Source organism: Drosophila simulans, chromosome 3L (genome assembly GCF_016746395.2).
Source record: "Drosophila simulans strain w501 chromosome 3L, Prin_Dsim_3.1, whole genome shotgun sequence".
NCBI lineage: Eukaryota > Metazoa > Arthropoda > Insecta > Diptera > Drosophilidae > Drosophila > Drosophila simulans.
This window is the reverse complement of record NC_052522.2, coordinates 1,799,173-1,813,803: the sequence shown is the minus strand read 5'-3', so window position 1 is coordinate 1,813,803 and position 14,631 is coordinate 1,799,173. Positions and strand designations below refer to the sequence as shown.

At 43.1% G+C, this 14,631-nt stretch overlaps 2 protein-coding genes across 3 annotated transcripts; both read left to right on the top strand.

Annotated features, from left to right (window-relative positions):
- Positions 1–4,849: 4,849 nt before the first annotated feature.
- On the top strand, positions 4,850–6,664 carry LOC6736418 (cuticle protein 7). Its single transcript, XM_002083254.4, has 3 exons — positions 4,850–4,960; positions 5,057–5,188; positions 5,763–6,664. The coding sequence occupies exons 1-3, from the start codon at positions 4,946–4,948 to the stop codon at positions 6,156–6,158; spliced, it is 543 nt and encodes a 180-aa protein (XP_002083290.2). The 5' UTR covers positions 4,850–4,945; the 3' UTR covers positions 6,159–6,664.
- A 4,973-nt stretch (positions 6,665–11,637) lies between these two features.
- LOC6739604 (larval cuticle protein A2B) lies at positions 11,638–14,222 on the top strand. 2 transcript variants are annotated; one of them, XM_016174336.3, is made up of 5 exons: positions 11,638–11,708; positions 11,794–11,942; positions 12,145–12,241; positions 12,297–12,536; positions 13,835–14,222. In XM_016174336.3, exons 2-5 carry the CDS (start codon positions 11,853–11,855, stop codon positions 13,990–13,992), a joined length of 585 nt encoding a protein of 194 aa, XP_016029921.1. In that variant the 5' UTR covers positions 11,638–11,708; positions 11,794–11,852; the 3' UTR covers positions 13,993–14,222. The 2 variants fall into 2 exon arrangements, with proteins under 2 accessions (XP_016029921.1, XP_039148965.1); XM_039293031.2 differs by lacking the exon at positions 13,835–14,222 and adding an exon at positions 12,720–12,967.
- The last annotated feature ends 409 nt before the right edge of the window (positions 14,223–14,631 follow it).

Genomic DNA, 14,631 nt, shown 5'->3' with positions numbered 1-14,631 from the left:
TGGTTATGACTCGACTGGGCAAGTGGCAAAATATTTGTAATGTTAAACTAAACAAAAGACTTGGGCAACAAACTTGGCCTGGCTGCAGGCTAGAAGCGGGAAATTTGTGCAGGAAATTATAGGAAATTTGCAGGCATAAAACGCGGCAATAAAAGCTAATGACATTCTTTTTTTATATACCCATTTCAACACATTGGATGTGTTTGCAGCCAATCCATTGTAGCACAGCCTTCTTTTCTAAGAATCTTCTGGGTGCCACATTCTTTAAGCAACCAGCCTGCTTACCAGAGACCATAGACCACCTCCAGACCCCCTTGTGTTGATTTTGGGGCTTGCAGAAACTGGACGGTCATGTTAGTGGCGATAGACACAAGACGGCGACACCCACGCAACGCGGACTAAAACACAAGCCGGGGGTTCAAAGGGAGTTGCATGTAGACCGAGTTCAATCTTTGATTACAGGGCAGCCACACGTCGTCGTTGTGCAAGAAGCGATTGCCAACAATTGAGCTGCGGTTAACCCAGTCGTGGGATTGGGATGGGGGTGCACGGATCATAAGACCATCTGAGAGACATCTCTGTTGCGGCTTGCCCCGCGATTGTGTTGCAAGAGCGCCAGGTATGAAATATATATATATCTATGAGTTATCGCGCTCTAGGAACAATTCTAAGCCGGATATGGCGAACAATGCGATAAGCATTGGACATGCCATGGGCCAGTGAACAATGCACTTTATCGAGAGCCAATAAATCAGCGAGCTGAGCCACAAATTTCAGCAACAAAAATGACAATGCCCAGACAATTACAAAACCATATAGAAACCAATTCGATACGAGAGACCCAAAGCGGAAATTTTGTAAAGCGCCACGCCCCCTGCGGACTGCAGTGAATGCATTGCGAAAAGCGATCTGCATGCACACCGAATGCGACCGAGGATTGGGTCCCGGCTCTTGTCTTGGCCTGGTCATGGCAAATTGCCAGTGCTGGGTCTCCATTCTAAGCCTGGTCCGTGCTGGTCTGGCCACCGCCTGAAGGTCGATCTGGTCGATCCGCGGAACAATGGTGGTGATCTATGTAAATTTCGAGCGACATAATTGCACGGATTAAGCTGTTGTCTGTTTACTGGTCTCTCCCCCTCTCACATTTGTAATTGGACGGCTGATAAGCCGCACGCCCACCGTAAGTTTTGGCATTAAGCTGTCAGAAAATTGAAACCCAGATCTCGGAGCGTTTACAAAAATAACAATTTGGTAGGAAACAAATTGAAGTTGGCTTGACCTTGGTATAGTTACTTTTTTGGTGGGTTGCACTTTACCCCACGAGAAAAGGAAAAAACACATTTTCTTTACTATATTATCAGATTTTAACTGAAATGTGTATGACAAGCATATTGTGCCCCCGAGATTTCATTAATCAATTACGCTTTTTCTAACATTTTTTACCACGCTGCTGAACTCTTTTGTCTATTGATTGCAGTTTGATTTCCAGTGAATTCCATTCGGCGTTGGTCAAGGTCACCGGTTTGTTCAATTACTGCAGTTGGTATTGTTTTTTTTCCATCGACTCCCTCTTTTCTGCGGTTTTTTTCACCACAAAGCGTAGTGGCCGCTGGTCGAAAATGATCGAAGAAAATCATGAGTAAATGTTAATTGCTGTGAGTCGTTTGGGCTTAGTTCAATATGTTAATTGCAATACGGTTTTGGATAATTAATTTAAATTATAACCTACGTTCTGCACTCACTGCTGACTTGTGAACTCGCTACCATCGGACCGCATTGCGCAAGGCATCTGACAGAACGAAACTCAAAATCAAACGAATGACTTGGGCAACGAACTTGTTTCGCATATTGCGCACACACGACCGCAACAACAATGCGAGGAAAAGCTGCAAACATTTGCCACTCAATCAGCAGCCGAACAGCTAGTGCAGCTAAGGCAACGCACACAAATTGCTTTAATTACAACAAATTTGTTTGAATATATATCAACTTGAGGTTTCAACCTGAGTCCAAGCGCATGCACTGCGAGAAAAAGGTCCTGAAAAGGCAAGAAAACTACAGTAGTCAGGGCGAAGGCTCATCCTTCAAGGCTAAAATCACTAATAGTAGAAATTCCTAACATGACATCATTACTTGCCACAGGGAATTCCAGACCCCTAATATTTTCTCGCAGTGCAGTCTAGGTAAATACTCTCTAACACCGCGAGTCACAGTGACTATTCACGTCGTGCACCCGCAGCTAGAAAAATATGGCCAGCTCGGCGGCTCTCCACTCGTTTGGACACCACTCAAGTGGCCAGAGACTCGGATCTCGGATCTTGGTGCGCTGACATGACGAGCCAAGATCGGGCCAAGATTATTGCAACTGCTGCTGGCCACTTGGGCGTTGCGATTCTATGATTCTGCGAATCCGGCTGCCGACTGCAAATGGGTGGTCTCTGGAACTCCGCGCCTGACTCATAACTGTTAAGATATATATTTGCGCCCATGTGGAGCGGATCTGTTGCACGTACTCAGATCAGAGTTTCAGCGGAAGGGGTGAATAATTAAATCGAAAAGGAAACGCGCAATGTGGCCAAAGAGTTTCGCATTCACGAATTCGTAATTGTCATTGTTGGGCTAAGTCTAGTCTGGTCTAGTAAAGTGTAGTCTGTTTAAACTGGACTTGGTTCTGCCGTGGTGAGTGGCTTATGATTGTTCAAGGAATTTCCACACATTTAACTAACGGGTTGGTGAATACCTAGGAAACGAAACCGCGTATCAAGGAAGTTGGTGGAACTGGTTACTGGCATTGCATTGTTACTTAGAAGTTGTAATAAAATTTGAGTGGCTTGAAACGTTTGTTTATCAGGGATATTCTATCGCACAATGCAAAGCACTGATCAGCCCTACCTCTCTTCCCAAATATGGCTCAATCTTCCATCAAAAGTCAATCAATTACAGCATTTTTGCTCGAACCCAATCGAAACCTAGTTTTTCAAAGTCTCGACTGCGAAAATTCAATTAATTGGCCACGACGGTGCGTCATTTTCCGCAAACAAAGGAAGCAATCAGATCGTGCTCTAATTCAGGCAGTCTACGGCAAACTCAAAGATTCAGTTTGAATCTATAGAGGGGTATATCATAAAGGGGGGATGGGAAACTTTAAAGAAATATAATTAAACTCTAAGGAAGCTCATAAATTTCGGTGTACTTTTATTGTGTACTTATTTACCAACTAACTTAGCTTGGATTTTAATCAATCAAACATGCTCATTCCACACAAATCCACATGAATTAAGCTTGTAAAGTAATCTGGACTAACTTTCGGATAAGTAAACCCCTTTTTTTAACTACGCCGCTGCTGAGATTAAAACTGTTAGTGATCCGTTACACGTCGTTTGCTGCTGTGTCGTGCTAACCTTGAGATGATTACTTCAATTTTTTAGTACGCGATGGCCAGCCTGGCATGAATGGGGGCTCCAAGGGGGGAATGTCAGAGCCAAGCTACTAATTCGAGACAATTTATTAAATGAGGCGAAGCAGGGCAAGTACGTAGCATAAGCCTGGCAAATATGCCGTAAAACAAAGCAAGGCAGCCCTCAAAAATATGACAAAACCAAACGCTTTTGCTGTTTTACTGTTCGTAGTTTTGGCCTGGTAATGAGTTGGGGCTGCACTGGCGTCTATTTTGGCCATAATGATGTGGCGCCATGCTGCGCCCCACTTCAAAGGCGTTTCTACAGCGTCTTCGGGTGGTGCCCTCCCCATAGCACACCCCTCTTGTCTTTCCCAGATGGGTTTAATAAGCAAAACGGCCTACATGGCAATTAAAAAAGTGGCAGTAGGAACAACAGTCAGTGCACTGGAAAATAATTAAAGAACAAAGCCACTAACTTTAGTTAAAAGTGTTGCAAAAATGTCTTAAGATCATATTCATATCATATCTTATAAATATATGGGATTTATTGAGCTAGTAGATCGTTTGGTTATATTGCTGTGTTTTACGAAGACTTCAAAATGAATTTAAAATATTTCAAACCATTTTTGGCAGTGTACTATCACATTAACCAAAAGATTTGATAGACGACGCCCGCTGCAAGCAAAATAAGGCACAGAAAACGTAGAACATAGAAAACTTCGACTTGAAGCCCACGAAACAGACGAGCGAACAAATTGCAACATGCGGTAGAAAAACCATGGGGATTTTCAGGAGGGGGGTGCAACACCGCCGCCCACCGAAATGCAATTTTAACTTATTTCAGCCATTGTCTTTTTATTTCATAAATATTTGTGTTTACGGCTAATTTTATTCGTGCGCGAAGATTGTTTTTGCCAGGTAGTTTAGAGCTTGCAGAGGCCATTTCAATTAAATCGTGATGGGAGATGGAAATATATAGATAGCCAACTTTTTTCCGATCATGTTTTCATAATTAATACGCCTTAATAATGGCCAATTTGATATGTTAATACGAGTATTGGTTTCAGCAGATAGAACTCGCATTGAGTGAGGTTTTCCCTTCCATTTCACAATTATTTCGACTTCGATTTGCATACATCGCCGGTTATCTCACCAATCAGACAATTTCCAAAGACAAACCACAGCCAGCCGACAGTCGCTCCACATCTGAACTGAACTTCACTCTCGTTTTTTTTCGCTGAAAAGCATTAAATAATTGTGGATTGTTTGGGGGAGGGGGCGTCGCAGGGGCGTTGTGGGGGCTTCAACTTCTTGGGCTTCGCTCCGCAAAGCTCGGCTTTGGTTGGTATTTCATTGTAGTTTTGTTTTTGCCCCTGCTGACCGACTGGCATTCGGCTTTTTGTGGCTCGGCTCGGTTTGGGCCGCTCGGGCGTTGTCTTGTATATAAAAGCGGCTTCCTTCTTGGTTCTAGTTATCAGTTGAATCCAGCTCAACGTACAGCACACACTCGCGTCTGCAAGAAACAAAATCCCAAAAATCCAAACAATGGCATTCTTCAAAGTGAGTGAACAGGACAGCCCTGTGACAGCCAAAAGTGCTCTGTGCTCCAATAGAAATAACAAACTAAATAACCAACCCCTACCCCCTGTGATCTAGTCCCTCATCTGCCTGGCCGTCCTGAGCGCCGCCTCCGCCGGAGTCCTCCACGGACATGGTGCTGGTCTCTACGCCGCCGCCCCGGCCATCTATGCCGGCCATGGTCACCACGACGAGGGAATCGATTACCATGTAAGTGGCCAAGAAAACCCAAAAAGGACTAACTTTCAAAGCAGCGCAGATTATTACTAACTTAAAGAAAATCAATGTCCTACTATTTGAATCCATTTGACTCGTTTAAACACTCATTTTGAAAAGCTTACTTCTAATTGAAAATTTGCATCCCATTTCATGAGTTTATTGCTCTTTTAAAATCAAACAACTACAAGACCATCCAGAGCTAAGAAATGCATGCATCTTGACTCATAAAAATTACTTATACGACACGTAATCCTTCCCGCAAACATTACTCATACGACCTGTAAGCCTGAACAAGTTATACAGCCTACCGCCTGTTCATGCAATCATCAAATTATACTTAATATGCCCTAAAACTGACACCATCAGCCTGCACAGCCTCTCACCCACTCCTCTGTGGATGCTGGTGGCCCAGGGTCACCGTGGCATTTGCCATTTAGCCATTTTCCCACGCCAGCTCCATTAGCATGGCCAGCTGCTTCGAGTGGCGTGTGGCATGCACATAAAATTAGCACCCAATCCGAGCAGGCCCGCACTCTTCTCATGGAATCTTTACCCCAATCCGCAGGCCTACCCCAAGTACCACTACAACTACGGAGTGGCTGACTCCCACACCGGAGACGTGAAGTCGCAGCACGAGGTGCGCGATGGCGATGTCGTCAAGGGATCCTACTCCCTGGTGGAGCCCGATGGTTCGGTGCGCACCGTGGAGTACACCGCCGATGACCACAACGGCTTCAACGCCGTCGTCCACAAGACCGGCCCCACTGTGCACCACGCCGCTCCCGCTGTGGTTGCCCACGCCGCTCCCGCCGTGGTCCATGCTGCTCCAGCCTATGCCCCAGCCATTGCCCACCATGTGGCCGCCGCTCCCGCCGTGCCCTACGCCGGATCCCTGGCGCATCAGGTGCCCGCCTACGGATACGCCACCCACAACGCCCACGCGCATGTGGCCCACTACTAAGGAAGTGGAGCAGCCCGCTGGATGCACCACCTGAAGCACCACCTGCACCGCTAACACCACTCTTCTGTAATTTATTAAGCACGTTGACGACCTCACAAAACGGATGACCGATCCACTGACGAAGCCTGCTAAAATACTCAGTACCACAGTCATGTCCATCATGTCCTGCCGGGGATTCCCCGGACTTTCCCGGCAGCCTCTGTCTCCCTCACACACACACATTGCCGTCTCTGTCTCAGCTTTCGCGCAATTCTCTCTTTTGTTTGTTAACCAACCTTCTCTTTAATTGTAAATAATGAAAACATCGAGTGAGGAACAAACGCCCATCCTGCCACACGCCCACGAAGAAGAACCAACCTGAAAAGATGAAGAAAAACGAACAAAATGTAAAAAAAATTAATAAAAAAACACATGTATTATAATAACTTTGTGTATACTATAAGTTTGAAGCTGAAACGGCTGACAATGCTATAAATACAAAATGTAGAGAATTATAAAAATTCAAATATCTCGTTTTTTACTGAACAGAAAGCTTCTGAAAACATAGATTGAATTCTTCAACAATTAATTAATTGATTAGCATTTCTGATCAGAACACATTCACTTTCAAAGTGCAATTGATTCCAAGTATAGGTAATTATGGTTTCCATAAGTTATGAATGTTATGGAAATTGATGGGTAGAGCACTTCGTCGAGATCACGCCACTTGATTGACAATAATCGAACTGGCTAATTTGTGGGCGTGAGTGGAAAAGGTGAAGGTAATCATGGGCGTTTGATTATCATTGGATCTGCCAATAACCAGTTGGTGCTTATTAACTGATTATTTATCTGTAGAAGAACTATGCCATCTGTACTCTTGCAACACGTTTCATAATAAGATTAGCATCAGCATTTATAAGAAACTTGAAGCTCAATTATAAAGCAATATTCCACGTTATGTACTATGAACTTTTATTTAATATAGGTTTTTTTAAATTCCGACTTAAGGATATTTTACCAGATGCGCTACTCGAACTCATCAAATGGGATTTTTTGTATATTATTTTGTAGAAATATTTTGGGCATTGATTTCTTATACAACTTTAAGCTCAGCTTTTAAATTGTTTCTTGAAGGCTTAGAAAAAAATATATAGATGATGTGTGCTTTTTGGCTGCTATTACAAGACTTACAGTCATAGACTACTTTTAAGCTAAATAAAAACAATATGAATGCTACAAACAAATATGCCACTATATTTTTATTGAAGAGCTTCTTCACTTTATTTACTATTAAACTAATATTTCTATTATTAATTATTATATAAATTATGTAGTAAATACCTTATAGATGGAAAGAATTTTTAATAAAAAAGGGTTTCATACTAAGCATCCCCTTGTATTTGCTTACAAATATTAAAAAAATGTCTGACAACATTGTATGACTCCTTTTCAATAAGATACATTTTTAATAATAAATAACAAGGTCGATTGATGCCACATAAATAACCGCAATTTCCCTATCCACTTACGCACTTTTACTTTTGTGGCCGTTGAAAGCCACCGCAGAAGGGTGCCCCCGGTGGAGTTGCCCCCCAGTGCGGTCACAAGTTCGGGGGCATCTCTCCAGCGGAGACAATAAACAAATAAAGCATAACTTAAAACATTTAAGTCACAAGAGATGAGTGTGTGGAGGCTTCCGCATGCAACAAATCTTCGCATTTCCGTCACTTTTAACGTGCGAACAAAACGAAACAAAGCCAAATATTGATCTCTTAATGGGCACAACGTGGATTTTGGTCTAAACTCGAGACAAATGGCCAACGATCAAAACAGAGACGTCGGGAAAATGGTGCAAAAGTGCTGGGTGAGGGAAAAAGAATTTATCAGAGATTAGTGGGCAGCGAAGCGTTTAAATGTGCGCATTTTTCGAGCAAAACAAAAGGGTGAATATGCCATACGTGGTCTCCATTAATTCACTTGAGTCGAAAAAAAAATGCCGGACAGGTGCCGCCTTTGGGGGCGGATTCCCCGTCTACATAAGGTCAAGAAGTAGGAAATGCCGGAAGGAAGTATCCGATGGCTAACTAGATCTGACTATCTGAACTCAAGACATGAAGTACCTCTCCCTTGTGCCAAAATGTGAAATCTCAATGTCGAGTGGAATGTAAACTCGCATCTGCTGCTCCAGTAACCTTTACTTAGCCAGCGACTTCTTCATAGACAAATGACAGTTACTAAGTCTCGGCATTATGCTTCTCTTTCTGTTTTTGCTCACTTCGACTAGTTGACATTCAAGACGACTGCCTCCTCAGCAAACTGTCGCCAACACGTGCTCTCTATATGGCATCCATTGCAGTTATTGTATCTTGGTATCTGCTGTATGTGGCGGCAACATTAAGATACAACCTCTGAGATACAAATCTGTCGGAGCCGATACAATTTATTGATAATAAATACCCCGACTACGGGCTACTGGTTTCGAAAGATGTGCCGAGGGCCTAAAAAGTATCTTGTCGAGCGTTTTATTAGTTGCACACTGACATTTGTAACAAATTTGAATCACCTGTCAAGAATATGCCAAAAAATGATGGGGAAAATTAATGAAATGCAATTAGTAATGTAAACACCACTAAAATCCATGATTAGCTAAACAAAATTATTGATTAAATGCTACAATGAAAGCATAATATATATATTACGTATATTACGTATACGCAGTGTAGCTTGACTAGTAGACCACTGTAACATGCTAAATGTCGTCTGACTGTCTGCGTAATTGAAAAACGCCATTAATTGTTGATTAATGTTGGCCAACTGAGCGGAGATAATTGAACAGAAGTAAAGTAGAAGCAGGCATAAATAATAGGAGACGAACAGCCCATCTGCCGAAGACAGCGGTGCCTAATCAGAGCTTCGACTGTCGGAGTCAATTATATAACAATGTTAACTGGATTAGTTGGGCCGTTAATTTGATGCATGGCAAACAGTCTGCAGCAAATTGGCCGCCGAGGTGCGAAATTTATGTCGGAGGAAGAGACGATGGGCCAAAAGAGCCAGAGGCAGCCATTCATTTGCATTTTATTGCCGCGAACGCGTTTGCATTTGCCACGGGTCATTCTGTAACAGACTGGCCACGTTAACAATGGTCACTCAATTGGAGATGCGGCAGCTGAGGCGGAGTCACTGGACCATGGCCAACTAAGGGCGACAACAATGACAGCCTTAGCCCAAGTTGGCCGTATCACTCGGGTAACAAGTCTAGAGACGCCCACACTCCCAAGACCCTCGACTTGCAACACATTTCATTCCCCATGTTGCAAGTCAGTTGTCGAGTGCTCCATTGTCAAATTAGTCGGTGTGCAAACAAGCCCAAATTAGGTGACCAAAGTAAACCGAGTCAAAGTCACCTTACACAGCTTATGACTCGTCTCTGGATTTGGCCAAAACTGCGATCTCATGGTAATTGCATTGCCCGATTCCCCAGGCTGAGGCACTTTGTGCAGAATGATCTTCCCATTCACGAGATGAAAATGAAGGCAATGAAAAGGAAGTACGTGCCCAAGAAATCCAATTTAAGTATATTGTATTTCCTTTAAGTGCAAAGAAAAAATAGATGGCCATATAAGAAATGGATCAGGGTCACCGATATGGAATTAATAATATTTAATTTAAACTCACACACATTTAACCAATTAGTTCTATTTAAATTTAAACGTTTAGAATATTTCACTTCCTAATTCTCAGTTCCCACATAAACTTGCCCCGTTTAAGAACATTTTAGTGGAATTCCTCTGTTTATGAATTTTCTTTGGCTTGGTTCTTTTCATAGGCCAAATATATTTAAGTTAATTGCCAGAAATCAGAAAACAATGCCCAGCCACGCACATGTGTCTGTCAAGATGTCTGCTTACTAGGCAAAAAGAAAAAGGTTTGGAAAAACCTGCGAGTGCATATATGGAAAACCTTCGGAAAACGCCGACAATCGCTGACTGAATTTTCCCAAGTCTAGGTAGCAAAATGCTTTTTGGCGGCATGCAAATTGACTTAATCTAGTATTTAGTTTTACAAAAACCGCAGTCCAAGAGAGACAATTGTTTCCAAGCCAAAGTCGAAGGTCTGTTGGTTTTTTTTTGCGCGGGTCAGCTGGAGATTACTTCTGAAGCACCCCTCGTTTAATTAGAGTCTTTAGCACGCCCCTCGCCATGGTTAATTGTGTGAAAATGAAAATGCCCAAGAAATGCCGACCTGGACATTAAACTAGCCCACATTATTAGTCGCACAAAAACCTAAGGCTTCTGCGGTCTGTACATAATTTGGATTAGCTTGTAGGCTGCCAGACAGACCGCAATTGGCACGTTCTCGTCTTTTCTCAAGGGTGTGCAACTGCCACAAATTGAAGATTGAAAATGTGTCTCAATCTGCTTTTGTTGGGGCACAAATTAGCTGAAAAGATGGGAGCATTTTGCATGTTACTTCAGTAAATCCGCCAAATTAGATGGTATTCTCTTTACAAACATGGATGTTCATTAAGATTTGTGTCCTATTTTATACAGATTTGAGTTGGGAACTATTGCCAACTTTTTATCGCTAGTTCAATGTATATTTGCTAAAGCAAAGGTCAGATTCACAGCAGCTAAGGAAAAGCGTTTATTTGGCATCATAAATTGTCCTGCTCCAAAGACTTTTGCTGTCATTTCAGCCCAGATTGGAAGCCAGCTTTGAAGTCTAGTTTAATGCGCTTGACCTTCAAGTTGCAGTTAGCCGACAAAAGACAAAAGACCAAAGCGGGTGCAGTGGCCACAGCGTCTGTTACTATTGCTAGTACTAGTGACTAGTCCTAACCACTGTCATTGAAGTAGATCACTGAGAATTTCGCATGTGCCGAATAACTAGGGCCTTATTGTGCTGCAATTGCAACTTGACCCGATTTGTGTTTGATTTACATTTTGTCGGTTCTTGTCAGCGATTTATTTCGATTTCGCTCTAGGTTTTGGCATTAAGTTGTTAGTTAAATTGGCCACAATCATTTCTTGCAGATATCAAGGAAATTAATGATTAACTCCAATGATTAATCTCGCATAATTCTGGGCTGAAAAGAAGTGATTGTTCCAGATGACTTCATTGACAATCGCTGGGGGATTGGCAACGGATTTGAGAAATGTGTCGCAGATCGGCCAACAAAACCCAAGACAACGCCATCCCATTCAGCGGATTCGTTGGATTCAGTGGAACCCGGCTGCGTTTGGCAACATCCCATGGATCCGTGCTGCAACTTCATTCACATGGCCGGGCATCTACTTGCCACTTTGAGACGCCCGGCGAAGAGTGGCTCACCAGACTGGATCACCGATCACCATTCGCCACAGCCGAGTGACTGAGAAACCAAGAGTCTTGGCATTGTGCCTGCTCTCTGCCGACGTCTCTGCCGGCGACTCTGCCGGCGTCTGCTGCGCTGCTCGCGACTTTCGCACATTTCGCGCTTATTTAATGGAAACTTGCTTTTAGAATCGCCACAGTATTCCGGGCAACTTGGTGGTGTTTGTATCTAGTGCCGTTGAAATACTCCAAGTAAATCTCCTGAAAAAAACCAAAATATCCCCAACTCAGTGCGGTGTTTTCTAACGGATACGATCTGTTTTGTGTTTATTTCTAGCAATTATTTTTCTCGTTTCAAACGCATTTGAAGCTATAAATATAAAACCCAAGTACAAAATGGCAAACTTCGTGTGCTTCGTTATCCTTTCGTTGGCCCTCTTCGCCAGTGTTGCTGTGGCGCGACCGGGATATGCCCTGGATTACTATGTGAGTTTTGAAGTGTGATATAAATTTAAAGCACTTATTTTCGTTGTTAAAACCATAAAAGAGTGCTTAAATGGGTTCAAAAGATATTAAAACCCTTTGTTTCTAAAGTAAAGTAATCATATAAATTCGTCGATTTAAAAGATACCACTGCTAAAATCCTAATGTTTAATCGAAATCCCTATACTTTATATTCCTCAAACAGGATCATCCGAAATATGCCTTTAACTACGGAGTGGCTGACCACAGCACAGGAGATGTGAAGTCACAGCACGAGACGCGAGATGGAGATGTGGTCAAGGGTAAGTGACCAAAGGATGATCCGCAGACTGGGCATTGCTATATTTTTATCTATAGGTCAGTACTCTCTGGTTGAGCCCGATGGCTCCATTCGCACTGTGGACTACACGGCAGACTCCATTCACGGCTTCAATGCCGTGGTGACCAAGTCGGGACCAACTGTGCACGCCCAGGCGGTGGTGGCCAGTCCCATTGTGGCCCACAAGCCCGTCCTCACCCACTACGAGCCGCAGGTGGTAAAGCACGTGGCTCCAGTGGCCCACGCACCTCTGGTGGTCGCCTCCCCGGCGCCTTATGGTGAGTGAAGAATAACTTTTGGGACAGGATATAGACTAAAGACTTTAGAGAACGGATTAGCAGCACCTTTATAGTTGGCCTTCACCTCTGGTGGCACCTCTTCTTTTTCCCCCACTCCTCCATTGTCATCTTTCTTGGGGTTCCGCCCACCCATCTCCACGTGTTCTCTGCTCGCTTTTTCAGGCATGAACACATATCGCATGCTAAAGCTGTTCAGGCGGCATGCCAACTATCTGAACAATCAGTATCGCAAATTGCGCCCAGACGAAGACGACTATGGCCATGATGGTGATGATGATCTTGGTTTTGACGCTGATTACTATGCAGCCTACTGAACGTTCTGAACTGTCTGAATAAGTTACCATAATTCCATTGTAATCTCATCTCATTTCTAGCTTGGGTGGCAGTTGCATTGGCAATTTCATTCAATAAATTGCAATTAGTCTCACATACGTGGCCAGTCAAGCAGCTAAGCTGAATCATGGGCTGTAAAACTGGGCTGGAAATGTGTAACATCATATGGTTGACTAATCCGCCGACACGCCTCCTTAGTGGGTTACCTCACTCTGCTCCGATCGGAGCCAAAGATCTAGCTTTGTTTATGCACTTTCCGTCTCGAATTTCCCACACAGATTATGTCAGGTGCATCATCTTCCAAAAAAACAACAACAACAAAAAACAAAAATAACAACAGGCACCGCAGCATAATTTTCACGAAAATTGCCGTTTCTTCTTTGGCCATTTCCCTTCTCCCTTTGCTTCCCAAGACTTTAGCATAATTTTCTCAATGTCGCAACGCTTTGGGCCTGGGAAATGAATACATGGTTGGAGACTCATGTGAAAATTCATAATTGTTGTGGGTGCTGCGGTGCAGTTTTAATTGAGAATTATCAGCAAAACGCACAGCAAAAGAAATCAGCAGCCAAAACAAAAGACTTAGGCAACGAACTTGCTTGCATGCAAAACGGCGACAAACATAAAATGAAGAAAAACAGGCACAGAAAACGAAGCAAAACAAAACGAAAACAACACCTGTGACCAATTGACTGACAAATTCGTGCACAAATAAATTATTTGCAAGGGGGCAAAGAAATGGCCATAGAAAATGCCTTGGTCAGCATTGAATTGTTAGCGTATTTATTTTGGCCAGTTGAGCTACTTGCCAACAATGGCGAACCGTTAACAGCTGTTACCGCAGTTTAGTTTTTTGTCGGTCATTATTACAACAGAGCGAAATAAATTTAAGTCAGTCTCCCCCTCGCAAAAGCTAAACTCTCCATATTTATTCGATCTTCAAGTGGCCAAGCACTATGCTCCGGCGGCAGCTGCACCCATCCACTACGACTACGATGATGGCTATTACAACCAGGGCCAGCAGTACGAGTACATCCCCCAGTACGACCAGTACAGCGGCCACTACGGCCACTATGCGAGTCCCTATGCGGGCCACTACTAGGTCGGACTCCGAGCTCCCAGTGGATGCACTTCTTAGTTACGTAAGCCCGCTTAGCTGTACGCCTCCACCTGGAACTTCAATGGATTCTCTCAGTGTAGCTTGCGAAGGAATTCTGAGATCTACGCTGCGCGGTCAAACAAAAGGGAAACATCAAGGTTAATCTTACTTAAGTTATGCAACAAATTTGTAAAATAAAGAATCGAAAAAAATTTTTAAGTGGAAGAACAAAAGTGTATAACGTTTTCTTTGATTTATGAGATGTCTTAGGCAAATTAAAAAGTATTTTATATACAGTGCCAAGTTATTTGTTTACTCTTAACTATAATTAATTTCTTTAAAATTTTTTGGATAATAATTTTGATCCTCTTTTGTAATGGGCAGATGACTTACAATAATCAATATGCATCTACCAGATTACGCCTTCCATGTGGGCGAACAATTTGCGCTTAGCAAACCATTTATTCAGTTTGCTCTACCCAGTTGGTAGCAATCGATGTGTCTCATGCCCAATTGAACGCTCCAAAAGCTTTGCATTTCATTATCGCAAATATATTGCCATTCAATATTCGGAGTGGTCCGTTTCCGTTTAGGTTTCCTTCCCTCCAGACAAAAACAAGATTTTCACGGTCTGCAAATTTG

Bases quoted from the DNA above. Each gene is read 5' to 3' on its own strand.
- LOC6736418 (XM_002083254.4), top strand. The intron at 5,189-5,762 runs GTAAGTGGCCAA...CCCAATCCGCAG, and splicing joins ACGAGGGAATCGATTACCAT to GCCTACCCCAAGTACCACTA.
- LOC6739604 (XM_016174336.3), top strand. From the start codon at position 11,853: ATGGCAAACTTCGTGTGCTTCGTTATCCTTTCGTTGGCCCTCTTCGCC. The intron at 11,943-12,144 runs GTGAGTTTTGAA...TTCCTCAAACAG, and splicing joins GATATGCCCTGGATTACTAT to GATCATCCGAAATATGCCTT. The intron at 12,242-12,296 runs GTAAGTGACCAA...TTTTATCTATAG, and splicing joins AGATGGAGATGTGGTCAAGG to GTCAGTACTCTCTGGTTGAG.